The sequence below is a fragment of the Aedes albopictus genome, chromosome 2 (genome assembly GCF_035046485.1).
Source record: "Aedes albopictus strain Foshan chromosome 2, AalbF5, whole genome shotgun sequence".
NCBI lineage: Eukaryota > Metazoa > Arthropoda > Insecta > Diptera > Culicidae > Aedes > Aedes albopictus.
Window position 1 is genome coordinate 74,022,105 of NC_085137.1, and position 17,773 is coordinate 74,039,877.

At 42.3% G+C, this 17,773-nt stretch overlaps 2 protein-coding genes across 5 annotated transcripts in view; both read right to left on the reverse strand.

The window, feature by feature from the left end:
* LOC109427584 (serine-rich adhesin for platelets) overlaps window positions 1-17,773 on the reverse strand; it is a 539,771-nt gene that overhangs the window by 424,941 nt on the left and 97,057 nt on the right. The gene's annotated exons all lie outside the window — the stretch shown is intronic.
* Window positions 9,918-17,773, reverse strand: part of LOC134286080 (uncharacterized) — a 20,866-nt gene continuing 13,010 nt past the window's right edge. Inside the window, exon 3 of the mRNA XM_062847648.1 lies at window positions 9,918-10,145. Within this exon, the coding sequence (XP_062703632.1) occupies window positions 9,918-10,145 (228 nt within the window). The remainder of the gene's footprint in view (window positions 10,146-17,773) is intronic.

Here is a 17,773-nt window from a genome sequence, read left to right on the forward strand (position 1 = left end):
CTAGTACTTCACCGATTGTGCCCTTTTTATGAACTCATCCTACAAATTCCTCTGGCAGTTCTTTGAGAAATTTCCGAAGATTTTTTTTCGGGAACACCCTCAAACATTCCCTTCAGTAATTTTTCAAGCACTTTTTTAGAAGTTCCTCACAGGATTCCTAACAGATTTTTAAATAGGGTATGTGTACCGTTCCTTGGCCTAATATGCCAGCCGCCTTGACAATTTTGACCATAACTCGTGAATTAATAGCAGTATAAATGATGTCTTCACTCTATCACGCACTCTAGGCAGTGCATGTTTATGCAATTGGAAGAAAACTAGCATAAATATTCAAGAACTTACTTAATTACGTTGAAAAGATTCGATGCGATGGTATGCAACGTTGGTCTACGGTACAAAAATTGGCCTATTAATGGATACAACGTTGGCCTATTGCTTTCCAAACGCTAGAACCACTTATTCTATAATTGTTTAATATTTATGCTGAAGTATTATCACTGTTCGTTCACCAATCTTGCTTTCAAATTACATTTTCGGAGCCAAATTTCACATAACTATAAAGAAATAACTTAAACTAAAGTTCTTTCTTAATTTAGTAACGAAAACAATGCAACTCCATTTTTGTGTTTTATTTTAACAGTCACCGCTCACAAAATCTTTCTTCCCGTTCGTTCTTTCTGGTTCAATCGCAAGCAATGTGGTTGACGTCACTTTTTCGGTGTTGTTGACGTCACTTTACTGATGGGCCAAGATTTGGGTACATAGTGAAAAAAATGTCCTCAATATTCGGCCCACATTTAATTTGTAAAATAGTTATTTTTCTTTGAAAACAAATATACAAGATCATAATAGCGTCTTTGACCGTCGCATAAAATGTTCAGTTATCGAAAAGTCAATTCGAAATGTTCCAGAATCAGGCCATTTATGATCATGTATATAGACTACCCACTAAGCCGAAGAATCATGGCGTCTACAAAAGCTAAACAAAGTGACATTTTCATTCATTTTTAATGCTAAAATTGAAACGAAATGTTACAGTTGTTTGCCGCATAGCTTTTCCTATCTCCAGTTATGCGTGTTTGTTTGAGTTTTTGGTTAACGTTAAGATAGGCCGAATGAGGGGACTATGCCAACGAAGCATCCCGATACCCTATCTTTAAAAATTCTAAGGCAACTTTCTTAGAAATTCATTTAAAAATTCCTTTAGGATCACATTCGGAAATGTCCTACAGTAATTCCTTGAAAAATGTTTTGGAGTTCTTCAGAGAATACTTACCTTGAGCATTTCGTCCATGAGTTCCTTCAAAAATTCTATTGGCATTTTCTTTGGAAATTCCTCCGATACTTCTTTTCTTAAATGCTTCCAAAAATTGTCTAAAGATTTTTTTTTCAGAAATCTGGTAGACTTCCTTATAAGATTTCGGAAAAAAATCTTTAAACAATTGGCGGAGGAATTTGAAAAAAAAAAATGCCGGACGAATTTCCAAAGAAAGTAGCAGTAAAATTTATTTTATATTTCGGAATGAATTTGGCAATGCATTTAGAAATTCCTCCAAAATTTACCTAACAAACACTTCTGGCAATTTATTTTTCAAGCCTTTTGCTTTACTTTTTCTTCTCCAAGAATTTATCCGTTAATAATCTCTTGAAATTCCTCCGTCAATTTCTTCAAGAATTTCTGGAAATTCATTTGAGAATTTCTCTGGTAATTGCTTAAGAAATTCCTCTAATAATTTCAATGGGTACTTGTTAAAAAATTTCCTCTAGAGATTTCCTTAAAAATTATTGCAGCAACTGCCTTGAAAAATTCTCCGTAATTCTTTTAGACATATCTTTGGAAATTCCCTTAGAAAAACCTCTCTGACATTTGATTCGAAAATTTAATTTCAAATTCCCTAAATAATTTTCAGAAATTCGACTGAAAATTTCTTAAGGCATTAATTTTTTTTGGGAAATGGGATTACTTGAAGAATTCTGAGAAACTCTCGTGAGAAATTGAAGAAAAATTCCCCAAAGTAGGTACGTTGGTCGTGCAGTCACCGTATTATGTCAAACATCGAGCAATCAATCTTTATATATAAAAATGTAGTGGCATACGTGGGACCGCGCAGAGCTCGCGAACGGAACGTCCGTCTTGGACTAAGCTAGCGACTTGAAACGTAAAAAACGCAGTAGGCAAGACAAAGTTTGCCAGGTACAGCTAGTTGAAAATATAATTTTTTTTTTTTTTTTTTATCTTTATTATCGAGATTTTCAGCCTATGATTGAAAATATAACCCGACCGGGGCCCGGTCCCGGCACGGCGCAGTTAGAATAACCCTTAAAGAGAGAGGATGTCTATGGAAATAATTCAAGGTGATGCAATATGGAGCTACCGACGTTGAGTTTGTTGAGGCTTCCAGGGGAGTTTCAAGGTGATCCTGGGTTTTTCGGAGGGGTCTCCACAAGATTTCAGAAAGATTTCAAGGCGATCCAGGGGTTACAGGGGGCTTCACGGAGCCTCATTGGGATTTTAGAGAGTTGTAAGGCCTTCAAAGGCTGAGGGGTTTCCGGGGGTTTTATGGGAATTTTCTATGCGTTTCAAGGCATTCAGAGTGGTTTCCCGGTCTTTAGTGTGTTGCAGTTTGTAGTAGAGTTTGAAGGAAGACTACGGGGGCCTACTACTTTGGGAAGGGTTTCGAGGCGCTTCAGTATAGATTTCTGTGGGTTTTGAGGGTTATCAGGGGGCTTCAATTTAAGAGAAGACTAGATGCTTTCTGAGGGATTCAAGTTTCAATCAGTGGGATTAAGACGGCTTCAGTAGAGTTTGAAGAAAATCTATGGAAGCCTTAGGGGTTTTCTGACGAGTTTCAAGACGTTCCAACGAGTTTCAGGGGGCATCGGTATAGCTTAACCCTCCTAATATGTTAAGCTAGGCACACCACGATGACGTAATGCGCGTTCAGCGTGTCTGTCTGAGTCACATTAACTCCAACATCCTACTAGGGTTAAGGGAGGTCCAGAGGGATTTTCTGAAAGGTTTCAATGTTTTCCAGTTTCAGGGGGTTCTGTAAAATTCAAGAAAAATCTACGAGGGTCTCAGCTATCTGTGGAATTTTAATGCGGGGATCTTATTGTGGATTCCAGAAATTACAGAGGTTTCGGAGGTAGTTCAGAAAAGTTCTGAGTGGGTGTCAGTCTGAGATTGCAAATGCATTGCAAGGCGATTCTATGAGTTTCAGGGAGATCATTAGAGACATTTGAAGTTTCGATAACCCATACTCAAAGGAGTATTTGGAGACTTCAAACAGTTATTGAACTTACTACTTGACCGAGTATAGTTACATGAGGCTGCGTGAACGTGAACTTTGTCATCTATGATCCTCTTTGAAGATCACCTTGTCCCAAACTGCTCTGAATACGAAATTTAATTTTGGTAATGTTACCTTAACCCTTTGGATCCAGGATGTGGATGCAACCTCGCTTGTCTAGAACACGTTTGTGAAAGCCAATTTTCTCGGCTGGGGTAATATGACCCATCCGTTCTCAAAGGGTTAATGGAGGTACCTAAATGGAATTTATCTAAATGGAACTCAAATTGTTCAAACTCCATACCTTCTGGTTCTGGATCACATGACTGGTTCAGAAATGGTTTCAACTTGCTGCACAGTTCCTACCAGTTGGGCAATCACTGCCTTGCACAATCTCTAAGGAAACAACCCGCGTCAGATCGGAGACGTGGTTCACCTACGCATTTGGGTTCAAATACTGTGTCGTCGTCGTCGTTGTTGTTGCGACTGTTGTCTGTTCGAAGCGACGTGGCCCCGTCGCATCGCGATCAGTGCAACGCAGCCAATAAAAACTTCTCTTTCACAATTGCATCTCTTTAGTGCGCTTTATGGTGTATCTCTTTCGGATTCAAGGCGGCGGCGGTGGGACGTAAAAGGTGGGCCAAGTCTGTCTGAGAATCGCATTTAAAAAAAATCAGTAGCAGCGAAATGGCCTCCTAAAAGCGCAATCTGAGGGAAAATATGGTGCTTATTATTTTATGACCGACGTGTAAAAGTGGTGCAGAGGGAAATCAGCGTCACCGTTTTGGGAAGAGTATGTACTGTCAAGCCAAAGTAGCCGGGAACGAATGGGGAAGAAGATGTGCATACGGTGTGATTTATGGTTGTTATGAGATAGGTTTGATGGATACCAAGAATTACCATTTACGACACTCGGTATTGGTGCTTAGGTTGACAAATGTAAGGAGGGCTGCGAAACGATGAGACGACAAGAAGCTCTGGTCCTGACAAGTTCCTACCTCATGCTTCCACGGCTCAATCAATGACAAAAAGCGCCAGCTAAGAGTTTTGTGTGCTTCGCTGGTAGTGAAGCTTGCGCACTGTTGTCCTTCCGACTTCAGCTAGATTGAGGAGGTACGACTCGAGTGTCTGCTCATCAAGGAGGTGCGGCTCAAACATCGTCTGATCTGGCATCCAGCGGCTGAGCTGCTTCTGCTGCATCTCGTCCAGCTAGATCCATGGTGGTAGCTCCATCAGGTTTGAATACGATTTACGGTACACTTGTGTAAGAATCTCGATTATTATTAAACTTTCATTGACGCAATATTTTCATCGAAAGTTCATAATATTTGGGCTACACATATTCATAATCGAAAATGTTTTATAGGCAAAATGTTCCCATACATTTTGTATGGAAAGTCTTATAGTTTAAAACAGTATTTAATTCCAGCGCAACATTTTTTTGTCTCAAGAGCAAAATTATGTGTCTCTGACAGATTTTTGGCCGCTGAATCCGAATCTGGGCTCAGATTTGCTCCAGCATGTTACAATTTTGAGCTATACCTCAATTTATACGGCAAAATATGCGTTTTTTTTTTGCTTTTTTGATTGCATGCCATTAGGCATGGAAATATATTTTTTAAGCAATCAAAGGATAAATTTGTCAATTAACATCTAAATTAATGACTCATGCAAAATATTTCGTTTTACCAAATCAAATTTGATAGATTTAAGTGTTTTATGTCAGTATGTAAACTTGCATGCAAGTTTTGGAGGGTAACTTGTATGGGAAATATCGTAACTAACATAAAACACTTAAATCTATCAAATTTAATTCGGTAAAACAAAATATTTTGCATGAGTCGTTAATTTAGATGTTAATTGTGACCAATTTATCCTTTGATTGCTTAAAAAATATATTTCCATGTTTAAATGGCATGCAATCAAAAAAGCCCAAAATCGCGTATTTTGGCCTATAAATTGAGGTATAGTTCAAAATTGTGACGTGCTGAATTCGGATTCAGCGGCCCAAAATCTGCCAGAGACACATACGTTTGCTCTTGAGACAGACCAAAAGGCAATTTTTGTTACGCTGTGTTATACATAGCAAAAAAAAATGTCGCGCAAAGGTGTGCAAAAAAATGTTAATAGATATGCGCAGTTGCATTTAATCGTTTCGGTGTCTTTCTGCGTGGTCAATCCTTTGCTATCTCCCGCACTTATTGTAGAAGACACGAACACAATATGATGTACTGACGACGATTTATTAGCGATTTTGAACATTTTTACGCGATAATCTACGGCGAAACGCACAATATTGTCTTCGATTTTTTTTTTCATTTTTACGTTTTGTCTTCTCTGTAGGCAAAGGAAGCGCAGCGGACGAACCGACCACAGATACCGAAGCGGATACGAGAACCGGAACGTGGAACAATCGGACGAAGAAAAATGAATCAAAACGAGAGCTACTCTTTAGCACGTTTAATAACTAGAAAAGTCGCGTTACAATGAAAAGCGGAAACTGAATTCATTTTGCAGCAGTTGCCGCTCTGGTTTTCTACTGTCAAAGTTCGTCGGCCCACTGTTAGTATGATGGATGGGCCATGGTGTGGTTAAGGTGCATCGGTGCAGCATCCCACACTCCTCCTCAATGATGACCTTAGCCATCAACTAGTCCAAACTGTCCCAGCAGTTGCCGGAACTTGGTCCCTCCAAGAGGCTTGGTTAGTGCGTCCGCCGTCATCTCTTCCGAAGGGCGGTACTCGAGATTCACTTCTCCTCGCTCACATTGATCCTTAATGAAGTGCCGCCTGGTGTCAATGTGCTTTGAACGTTTAGATGTTCGCTCTGCCTGCACGAAACTGAGGCAGCTTTGATTGTCGTCGTATACAGTCGTCGGACCGGCAGGCTTCTCCCCCAGATCGGTCATTAATCGCCGCAGCCAAATCAGCTCTTGACAAGCATCGCTGAGGGCGACATATTCAGCCTCCATTGAGGAAAGGCTGACGCAGGACTGCTTGCGGCTCGTCCAGACAATGGAGCCGCTTCCGAAGAGAAACACGAAGCCTGTTGTTGATCGCCTACTTTCCTGGTCGCCGGCCCAGTCCGCGTCGGAGTAGCCGGTGAGCTTCCAGCCATCTCCGGGACCGAACACTAGCCGCATCTCCTTTGTTCCCTTGAGGTACTTGACTATACGCCTGGCTGCCTTCCAGTCCATGTCCGTTGGTGCACTCACTCTGCGGCCCAGTATTGAGACACTGACTGCCACATCCGGACGAGCTGTAACGGCCACATAGAGGAGCGCACCCAGTAAACTCCTGTACTGCGTCGTGTCGTCGAAAGGTTGACCAAGAACATCCGCTTTCATATAGCCGGCCTCCATCGGCGTCTTCGCAGTTTTGCAATCGTCGAGTCCGAAACGCTTGACGAGTGCCTCGATATAGCTGGTTAGCTGCATACTGTAGATTCCATTTTCACAACGAATGTTGAAACCCAGGAAGTACTTCACCGCTCCGAGATTTGTCACGTCCAACACTTTCGCCAGAGCTTCGTACACCTCCGCTATAATCGCCGGGCTGCGGCATCCCACCAGCATATCGTCGACATACACCAATAACAGCACTTTGTCCTGACCATGTCCGCGCGTGTACAAGCAGTAGTCCGACTGGCATTGCCGGAAACCCATCTTCACTAGAACCGCATGAAGTGCCCGGTTCCAGCAACGCGCCGATTGCTTGAGGCCATAAATACTCTTTTGTAGTTTGCAAACATACTCCTCCTTTTCCGCGGCGACGTATCCTGGGGCTTGGCGCATATAGATATCCTCCTCAACTATTCCGTGAAGATATGCGGTTCGCACATCAAAGTGACTCAGGTGCATATTGTTCTTCGATGCTACCGCTAGCATTGCTCGCAGCGTCTCGTGCCGCGTCACCGGAGCAAAGACTTCGCAGTAATCCACTCCCCAGCGCTGGCTAAAGCCTTGAGCCACAAGCCTGGCTTTGTGCTTGACAATCCGGCCTGCTTCGTCCCGCTTCAGTTGAAATACCCAACGTGACCCGACGGCTTTCCTCCCATCTGGCAATTTTGCAAGCGTCCACGTTGCATTCTGCGCATGCGACTGCATCTCTGCATCCATCGCTTGTTTCCAATCCTCGTTGCGCAGTGCTTCACGGTAATCGGTGGGTTCCATTCCAGTTTCAACCGCAACTCCAACGACGAAATCTTCCAATCGGCTCGGCAGTACTCCTCGTGTACGCCGCTGCTCTCGCCGCAGTTCAGGCTCGTGAGGTGGTTCAGACTCGTTATCCGCAGTGTCCCATCCGTCCGATGACTCGCCGTCTTCCGGAGCTCCACTTGCTACGGAATCTCCGTGGGATGTGTTTCCCCCTTCCGTTGCCTCGCCGTCCTCAAGTACACCGCTGGCTTCGGGATCTCTCCGAATTGGAAGCTCGATATCGTTGAGTAAACCCTCGGGAATCACCTCCTTGTCATGTGGGCTGACTTGCTCGGATCCATCACCAAGTTCCATGAACCTGGCATCTCTGCTGATGGTCACGCGGTTCGTCTCGGGATCCAGGAACCGGTATCCCTTATGTTCGTCCGAGTAACCCACAAAGATTAGCTTAACCGCTTTCTGATCGAGCTTTGAGCGCTTTGAGGCTGGAATTTGTACGTATGCGGAGGATCCGAAGACCTTAATATGGGATAAATCGGGCTTCGAACCGCTCCATAGCTCAAAGGGGGTTTTGCCTATCACTCTAGATGGCAATCGGTTTTGCAAATAAACTGCGGTAAGCACAGCTTCCCCCCAGTACAATTTGTCCATACTGGCATCTGCCAGCATGCAGATCGCCATTTCTTGGATCGATCTATTTTTACGCTCAGCCACGCCATTTTGCTGAGGCGTATATGGCGTGGTGAACTGCGCTTTTATGCCCTCGGCCTCAAAAAATTCCCGCAATTCACGGTTCTGATATTCACCGCCGCCGTCGGAGCGAATAACGAGCGGCTTACGTCCGAACAAGTTCTGAACCCACCTCACGTACTGTTTGATTCTCCCTGCCGCCTCGCTTTTGTGTTTCAGGAGGAAAACAACAGTAAAGCGACTGTAATCGTCGATTAGAGTCATTAGGTATCGATTGCCAGATGGGGTAGTGGTCTCCATGGGCCCACAGAGGTCAGTGTGGACCAAGTCGAGGGGGCGTTTCGATTTGCGTTCGACCACTGGGGGAAAGGGCTTTCGAGAAAGTTTCCCCTTCAGACAACATTCACATGTCATTCGGACACCACAATCAGAAAGCTTAAATCCACTTACCAAGTCGTCGGCGTCCATCTTCTTGAGCACGTCGGGGTCACGATGGCCTACCCGGCGGTGCCAGGTGTGTTGACAGCGCTCGTGATGCCTTCCGGTTACCTTCAGCGAAGACTGCTGAACGCGCAGCCGATAGAGACTGCCTACCTTGTCCCCGATCACTACTGTTTCACCGATCGAGTTCTTGATGTCGCACTTCTTCGCACCGAAACACACAGTGAATCCCTTAGCAGCCAATCGGCTCACGGAGAGTAGTCCGCCGTCAAGGCCAGGCACAAAGAGCACGTCTTTTAGTGTTACCTCGACACGATTACCACTGCTGTCTTCACCGTACACTATACCGTCACCAATACCACTTGCTTTGGTTTTATTACCGTCCGCGAGAGTAACGGTTGACTCGAAATCGGTGCGCAACGACGAAAAGAAAGCGGAATCACTTGTCATATGGCTCGTGGCTCCGCTGTCGATCACCCAGCCTTCAGAGCCCTCAGCACTTGCCAAAAAACAGACTGCACCGCCCATTCCCTTGGCTTGTTTTGCCTTCTGGCCTTCACCATCTGATTTTCCACTTTTCTTCTTCCCGGAATCACTCGCATTTTTCTTCGCCAACCACTTCTTACACTCGGCCTTGAAATGACCCGCCTGCTTGCAGTAAAAGCAGATCTTCTTCTTTTCACTCACTGCATCCAACTTCAGGGCACGCATCTCGTGCGAGAGCGAGTCACTTCTTTGCTGCCGCTGGCGATACTCGTCGAGCAAACGCGTTTTGACCAACGCCACCGTCCAATCCTCATCGGCCCGGCTTTGCAGACTTTGCACCAGCGTGTGGTACGATGGTGGCACGCTGCGAAAAATCATCGCTATCTGCAAAGGCTCCTCGATGGTTTGACCGGCTGCCACTAACTTGTCAAAAAGATCTTCCATCTTCGAGAGATGCACTTCCATATCTTCCCCTTCTGACATATTAGCACTACACAACTGCCCGAGAAAGTACACTATGGTCGACATCGTCGCCTTTTCGTGGTGGTCGCGAAGAGCACGCCACATTTCCCTCGCACTGTCGGCATTCTTCACCAGCTTAAACTGGCTCTCCTCCAGAAAAAGCCCAATGTTCGCACGAGCTTTTCTGTCGGCCACTTTCCACTCATCGTCGATTTCATCGTCTTCCGGCTTAGCCTCGCTAATAACCTCCCACAAGCCTTCCCGCTCCAGCAGCCATTCCATTCGCTGCTTCCAGGAGCACCAATTATTGGCGTTCAGCTTGGGGAAAGAAATTTTCGCACTTTCGGCCATCTTGCTCTTCTTTGCAGGCCACGCGCACACCAGCGAACCGATCAGAAATCACACACGACGAGACCCGCGATCTTTCTCACTATTTTCCCGACCGAAATCGTCACAATTTCCGCGTTCTCCGGACACTGGCGCCCATAACCTGTAGGCAAAGGAAGCGCAGCGGACGAACCGACCACAGATACCGAAGCGGATACGAGAACCGGAACGTGGAACAATCGGACGAAGAAAAATGAATCAAAACGAGAGCTACTCTTTAGCACGTTTAATAACTAGAAAAGTCGCGTTACAATGAAAAGCGGAAACTGAATTCATTTTGCAGCAGTTGCCGCTCTGGTTTTCTACTGTCAAAGTTCGTCGGCCCACTGTTAGTATGATGGATGGGCCATGGTGTGGTTAAGGTGCATCGGTGCAGCATCCCACATTCTCAGCCTCAGCATTTCAAAAAGGCGTAACTGCTTTCCAAAACAACAACATTTTTCAAAGCTGTGGCGTGGCACTTCTAGACGAAAAAAATGCTCCCCTTTCGATGACTGTCACCCCTCTGACATGCAATTTACATCCATAGAAGAAGGTGGCGTATAAAAAGCAGTTACGCCCTTCTGAAATGCTGAAGCTGAGAAGACAAATCGTACAAATCTGGAGCAATATTTGAAAAGGGCACACAAGCATTGGTAACCAATGACTTCACACGTCGCTCCTGAGCCCTCATCAACTTATTCACACAAACTAAGGCCGTTTTCTGATAGATCTTTCGGATAACGGTGTTCATTTGCAAGGGCGAGCTGCTGTTAGGACCTCGAAGCGTTTTCAAAAAAGGCACAAGACCTCTTGGGCCCTTTTCAAATGTTGCTCCAGAAATGAAAAAAAAGAAAGACAATTGGTCAAAATTAAGTTAAATTAGTAGGGACAAAAGGTCTTACCTACATATGTATTTTAAAAGAAGAAAGATTTTTTACCCAGCAAATTATGCTTGTTTATTTGCCTGTTCCGACTTTATTTCTTTTGCCTTTCGATATTCAGGTTTTCTATTCTTATAACTTAAGATATTTGGCCCAAAGACATATTTATTTTTGTTTAATTTGTGGTTGCCCATATATTTGACCAATGTTTATAAAGCATATTTGCTGTATAGAGAGTGTACGCTTTATATATATCGGTGTTAACATTCCAAAAAGACGAAACTGCTTGCCGAAACCAAACCTGTATCTCTCCGACGCAATGTACAACCAGAGAAAATGCAATTCTCTCCGATAGTGGTTGTTGGTGTCCTGGGAAAGATGAGATAAGGACTGTTTATTAAAGAAAGTGGACACCTGTTTTTCAATAGAAAATATGTATATTCGAAGAAATCCATAAGTTTATTTTTTATAAATGACAATCAACATACATGTGGCCAAATTCACGTGAGTTTGAACATTTACTTCGCTTTTCGGAAGAACGCTCGGACTTTCCTCTTGATACCTCTCATTAGATTTTGCACAACTTTCTCCGTAGCTTTTCGTTGTGCCGCAGGCCAAATTTTTTTGAATCAATCAACAGAGCTTGCTTCTCTTCCAGGTTTCTTAAGATGCCGCTTAATTATTGTCCAGTATCTTTCCACAGGACGCTGTTCAGAGAAGTTTTGTGGATTTTGCCATTTTTCGACAAAATCGACTTTTTCCGTCTTAAGCATCTCTAGTGTAGAAGAAGCGTAATAAGCGGATGCCAGATTCGCCTAAAACAAAAGAGGATCCGTATGTTTTCGGTAGATATTGCGATTTTTTTTTTCACTTAGACTTCAGTGCAATAAATTTCGTCGTTCTCCTATTTCGCTTTCGATTTCGCTGTCGCTCTCTGCTGCCGGTCTTTAGCAACTCGCCCGATATAATGGCAGATTTCGCCGGCCGTCTCAATGTTTACACATTTCTTTCATTGTTCTCGGTCCACCAGCTGATCATGTTTACACAACAAAATCAGCTGGACATCCGATGTTTACGTTCATCCTCATTGTTCGGCAACCACCAGCTGATCTTGTTGTCATAACAAACCACGCTGATTTCGCCTGAATCATGGGTCGAAAGCGAAAAGCTGTCGGAGATGACAGATTTGTACGATTTTCGGGCGATTTCAATTTCGTCACGGAAGTCTGATTATTCGTAAAAAATACAATAACAAGAAGTCTATTTTTGATGCATTCCTTTCTGTTATTTTCACCGTTGATTGTTACCGTTGTGAAATACGAAGAACTCTTTAAGTAACATGAACAATTGGCTTGCCACACTAAAAACTTTTCCCAAATTTTTCAGTTCTGATATACCCTACATCATCCGGCACATCTGTCCCCTGCTTAGCGTTAAAAAATTGCGGTCCCGGAAGTGTATTAGTAAGCCAATTCTCGAAACGACAACTTTTTGGAACACCATTTGTGCAGAATTAATCTGCTAGTCGCAAAGCTAATACGACCTATCGCTCGAAATTTCTTACTTTTTCCGTTTTCTTTGAATGTGTTGCCGAAGTGAACAATGTTATTACACACTGAGCAAAAATTCACAATTTTTTGTTTAGTTTTAACTCTAAACTATTGGTAAACAGATGTCCACTTTCTTTAAGGTGAAACGGGACGCCGTGTTATTTTTCCTATCTTGCCTCTCTTTCTAACAATTTGCCTCGCGATTTTGAAGATGGTAATCTCGAGTTCTATCGCACTGAAGATGCTGAAAACCAATCAGCATATGCACTGCAAGTGAGCATACACAGTGATAGGTTTTTGTTGCAAAATATGAAGTAGAATCTGAGATTACCATCTTAGTAGCAACAGAGCAATGGCGGATATTTCCCCGACCGTCCCGTCCGCCCTTAATGAACAGTCCTTACTATCTACATCTATGGGAGAAATTCGGGAGTAATTCGCGAATAGGGCTTAACTAACAAAACAATAACAATGCGAAAACAACAACCGAATTTTGCTGGTCAAATTTCAATTCCTATTTAGAAGTAATACAGTGTAATTCAACTTAAATAAGGTTAATTGATACAGTTCTGACATAGTTTCTTGTTTTTCTAAGAACACTGCACGAATTTGATATTTTTTGCACAAAAAATTGCATTTATTTAATTACGCCTGAATTGATACCTGAGAATGCTAATTTCGCCCAATACTATGCGCCTCGAGTCGATATCATTTTCAGAATCGCCTTTTACTATTCGCGTTGTTTATGATTTTGACAGAATTTCGCCATTTGCTTTCGCCGTGTTTACGTGTTCATTTCAGTTTCGCCTTTCACTTTCGTAATCAAAACACCAAACAAAACAAAGGAGTAGAAGGCGTAATTCTTGTTTTTGTTCGTTTGGAATAGAATGGAATTACGCCTTTCACTCAATCAGTGATTTTCAATAGTTAGAAAAGTGATATCAAGGAAACTTTGTGAGCATTTAGAAGACAAATCTAACATCTTTTCACTCCTGCAATTACTTAAATTGTGTACATTTTGTTGGTTACGGCTTTTTCGCTAATTATTACGGAATTATTGTTTTGAATAACAGTTTCGTCCTTTTGAAATGTTGGTGCTGATATGCATGTGAATACTATCGCCATGACTGAGGGTAATATGAACATCTATAGTCATATGGAATCACAATACAATATACTTTTAATTGAATTTGTTACACCGATGTAATGTTTGCTTTCTACAGGCCATAAGAACACCTACCGTATATTGACGTAATGACCAATTTTGATACAAAATGCACTCCACCGATATTTATATGGATGCATACAATCAAATTTCAATGTTATTTATGCTAATTTTTGTTATTTATGCCTTTAATTTATGATTCTGTTAAGAAATGTGGTGTTATTCTACAGAAAACACGATTTTTCAGAGGTTAGGCCCTTTTAAAGGGCGTAGCTCAAAAATTCGCCCAACGATGATTTTAAAAATTTGTCCAGAGGTGTAGGATAGATAAATAAAGAGAATGGCGTTTCAGGTTTTGATGGTATATTTTATTTTATAACAACGGTAAATGGAGCACCGTGATTTTCGTATGCTATCTGAATAGCCTTTGAATTGGCGTGCATTTTTGTGTATGGAAAAATTCAAGCTAGTGTTCGTGTGTTGAAATGTCACTTATCTCTATACAATTGACCAATCCAAATTCCTGTGTGGTAGTGGTTTGTGTTCAGATTTCCCGTGTTAATCTATCTGTAAGAACTTTGTAAACATCTTTTGTTCTCACGTATGTGGATAGGCTTGCATTAGGTTTCGTGAGACATTTTTTGGACAACTCAATAGAGCATGGCTTTCTGCAGACTCTCCACCAAGCTTGCTATTGCTTATCCAGAGTAATCATCCAACCTGGCGGAGTGAAGAAGACAAAGAAGACCTATTCCGCAAACGTCAAACTGCTGCACACAATCAAAAGTATGCACACAACCTTGCAACAAAAATAAATTGTCGAAAATTTTAATAACGGTCAGGTTTTTTTACGCGGGGGATACGTACCGCGTAAAAAAAAACTCAGTTCAAAATTCAAAAAACTGCGTAAAAAAGTCTCACCATTTCTCGACGAATCATGCAAAAATAAGACGATGATTTTTTTTGTATGGAGTTTTTTTTTACGCGGCCGCGTAAAAAAAGACCTGACTGTATGTTTAATGACGTCCAGCTGTATACAAAAGTGCCAAAACTACACCTAATATAGTTGAAAAATAAGTTACATATTGCGGCAGCAATTGTGACTACATAAACCATAAACGGATCAATATTCATTATTTTTGAATATTATAGCAACCAAGTGAGTGAGTGCTTTTTAGCGTGAACCGAGCACTTTTGACGTTTGCGGCACGACTGTGGCGGTTGAAACCACCGCAACCCCGATGATTTTTTTCTATTTTACCGCAAAATTTGGTGAAAACATCCGCGAAATGGTGCGATTCACTTTCGACAACGAATACGTTTTCATTCTTCCTCGCTTTATCAAACCGACCTCCCGTACGAATAGCACTCGAACAGACTCGACGCTGATCAACATTGTTGGCTGCTCCTTTTCGCCGTTGAGCTTTTGCGTTCCAGCCAAGCCTGTCTTTTCATCGCTTTCGAGAAATCGAGGCTTTTCGATCAGCTTATCGCGAAACATCGTAGGATGGAAACGTTATTGGTGTGATGTCGGTACATGCGAATGTTGCTTCTGTGTGCGTGTCGAGCGTTCGTGCCGTAGCTTCTAAAACCAACCCATTCGGTGTTGTTCGGCTGTTCGGGCCTCTGGTACACTGCTCAGTACAGTTCAATCGCAAGTGATAAAAATACAATTGATTAGTTGATTGACCATTCGTGAGGTGATAATTTGCATCATTGCTCTCCACTACTAGTGCGACACACAGTGAAACGGTTTCCAATATTATATTTTTAAAACTAATTTTCCTAAAGTAAAAACATTTCGAGAAAAGTGAATAGCATTGAAAACCATGGTTTAAATAATCCTAACAACAAATTTCTATTAAAGCTAATCAAACACGATAACGAAAAAACAACTACAACTATTTACTTTTTCGAAGCCTTGAAAAAGGTCCAATGAGAACGGAAACGTCGGATCAAAAAAAACATATAGTTGTTTGGATTCTCCCAGAAGACTGAAAAGCCAGCAACATAACAAAAGACATTCAACATACAGCCGATCACCTAAAAGATATATAGAGATACATTCTGCTATTCGTCATCCCAGGTGCTTTGATACAATTCCCCGAGACGGATAATGAGCCATCTCATCCAATCGAAGTTATTGGTACCGAAGGTTCAATTTAAATAGTGCTATTTTATTTTTATTTTATTTTTTTTGCGATAAGCTGCATAACACAAATTCTTTCTCGTTCGACGGACGGGCCCGACCACGCAATTTATTGCTCAACTTTGTAGCCCACCAATAGACGTGCTACATGTATAATAGTTGCTCCTGGTAAGACATTTCCGTCATCATGTGTCAGTCGTGTGGAAGAGAGAAGTGTGCCACACTTTCGGCGGCTAGTCTAATAAAAGTGATGATCTAATTACCTACACTTTGCCACAAAGTGCCTCTATATAAGCCTCGTAAATGGCGGCAAGCAGAAGGTGTTGCAAAAAGGTGAAGCTGTCGTTTTCGTTTTTTTTTTCGCGCCACTAAAGCCGTTGTTGTTGTGGTAGGTACGGATGTAGGTATTAGCAGCAGCACCACCACCCACAGTTTCTCGACTTGAGAGATGTTTTTACGCGAATTACTTTATAATCAATTAACTAGCCCACTACTAGAGCTAGGGAGGTTGGTTGGACCAAGATATGGTGCGAGCAGATTAGGTTTTTTTCGCGGCCCACCATCATCGGTGAGCCACAAGCGGTTTTAGTAGTCATACACATCCGGAAGCGATTGGTGTTACGAGGAAATCAGTTGTTACATGTACGTTCAGTAATCGATAGATATGTTGCGTAAGTTGAAGATCGTTACTGGTACGTTTATGAATTCCAATTTATGAAATTAATACCGTGGAAAATAGCATTTTACCCACAAAATGAAACATTATCTGAGGCATGTTGATGTTAAGCCAAAAGCAAGTAAAACCAATTAAACCGTAGGGTAATGACTGAATTTAAGACCCCTTGGCTAGACTAGACTAGACTAGACTAGACTAGACTAGACTAGACTAGACTAGACTAGACTAGACTAGACTAGACTAGACTAGACTAGACTAGACTAGACTAGACTAGACTAGACTAGACTAGACTAGACTAGACTAGACTAGACTAGACTAGACTAGACTAGACTAGACTAGACTAGACTAGACTAGACTAGACTAGACTAGACTAGACTAGACTAGACTAGACTAGACTAGACTAGACTAGACTAGACTAGACTAGACTAGACTAGACTAGACTAGACTAGACTAGACTAGACTAGACTAGACTAGACTAGACTAGACTAGACTAGACTAGACTAGACTAGACTAGACTAGACTAGACTAGACTAGACTAGACTAGACTAGACTAGACTAGACTAGACTAGACTAGACTAGACTAGACTAGACTAGACTAGACTAGACTAGACTAGACTAGACTAGACTAGACTAGACTAGACTAGACTAGACTAGACTAGACTAGACTAGACTAGACTAGACTAGACTAGACTAGACTAGACTAGACTAGACTAGACTAGACTAGACTAGACTAGACTAGACTAGACTAGACTAGACTAGACTAGACTAGACTAGACTAGACTAGACTAGACTAGACTAGACTAGACTAGACTAGACTAGACTAGACTAGACTAGACTAGACTAGACTAGACTAGACTAGACTAGACTAGACTAGACTAGACTAGACTAGACTAGACTAGACTAGACTAGACTAGACTAGACTAGACTAGACTAGACTAGACTAGACTAGACTAGACTAGACTAGACTAGACTAGACTAGACTAGACTAGACTAGACTAGACTAGACTAGACTAGACTAGACTAGACTAGACTAGACTAGACTAGACTAGACTAGACTAGACTAGACTAGACTAGACTAGACTAGACTAGACTAGACTAGACTAGACTAGACTAGACTAGACTAGACTAGACTAGACTAGACTAGACTAGACTAGACTAGACTAGACTAGACTAGACTAGACTAGACTAGACTAGACTAGACTAGACTAGACTAGACTAGACTAGACTAGACTAGACTAGACTAGACTAGACTAGACTAGACTAGACTAGACTAGACTAGACTAGACTAGACTAGACTAGACTAGACTAGACTAGACTAGACTAGACTAGACTAGACTAGACTAGACTAGACTAGACTAGACTAGACTAGACTAGACTAGACTAGACTAGACTAGACTAGACTAGACTAGACTAGACAACCGCACAAGCAGCGTGCTTCTTGCAGCAAGAACAACACGT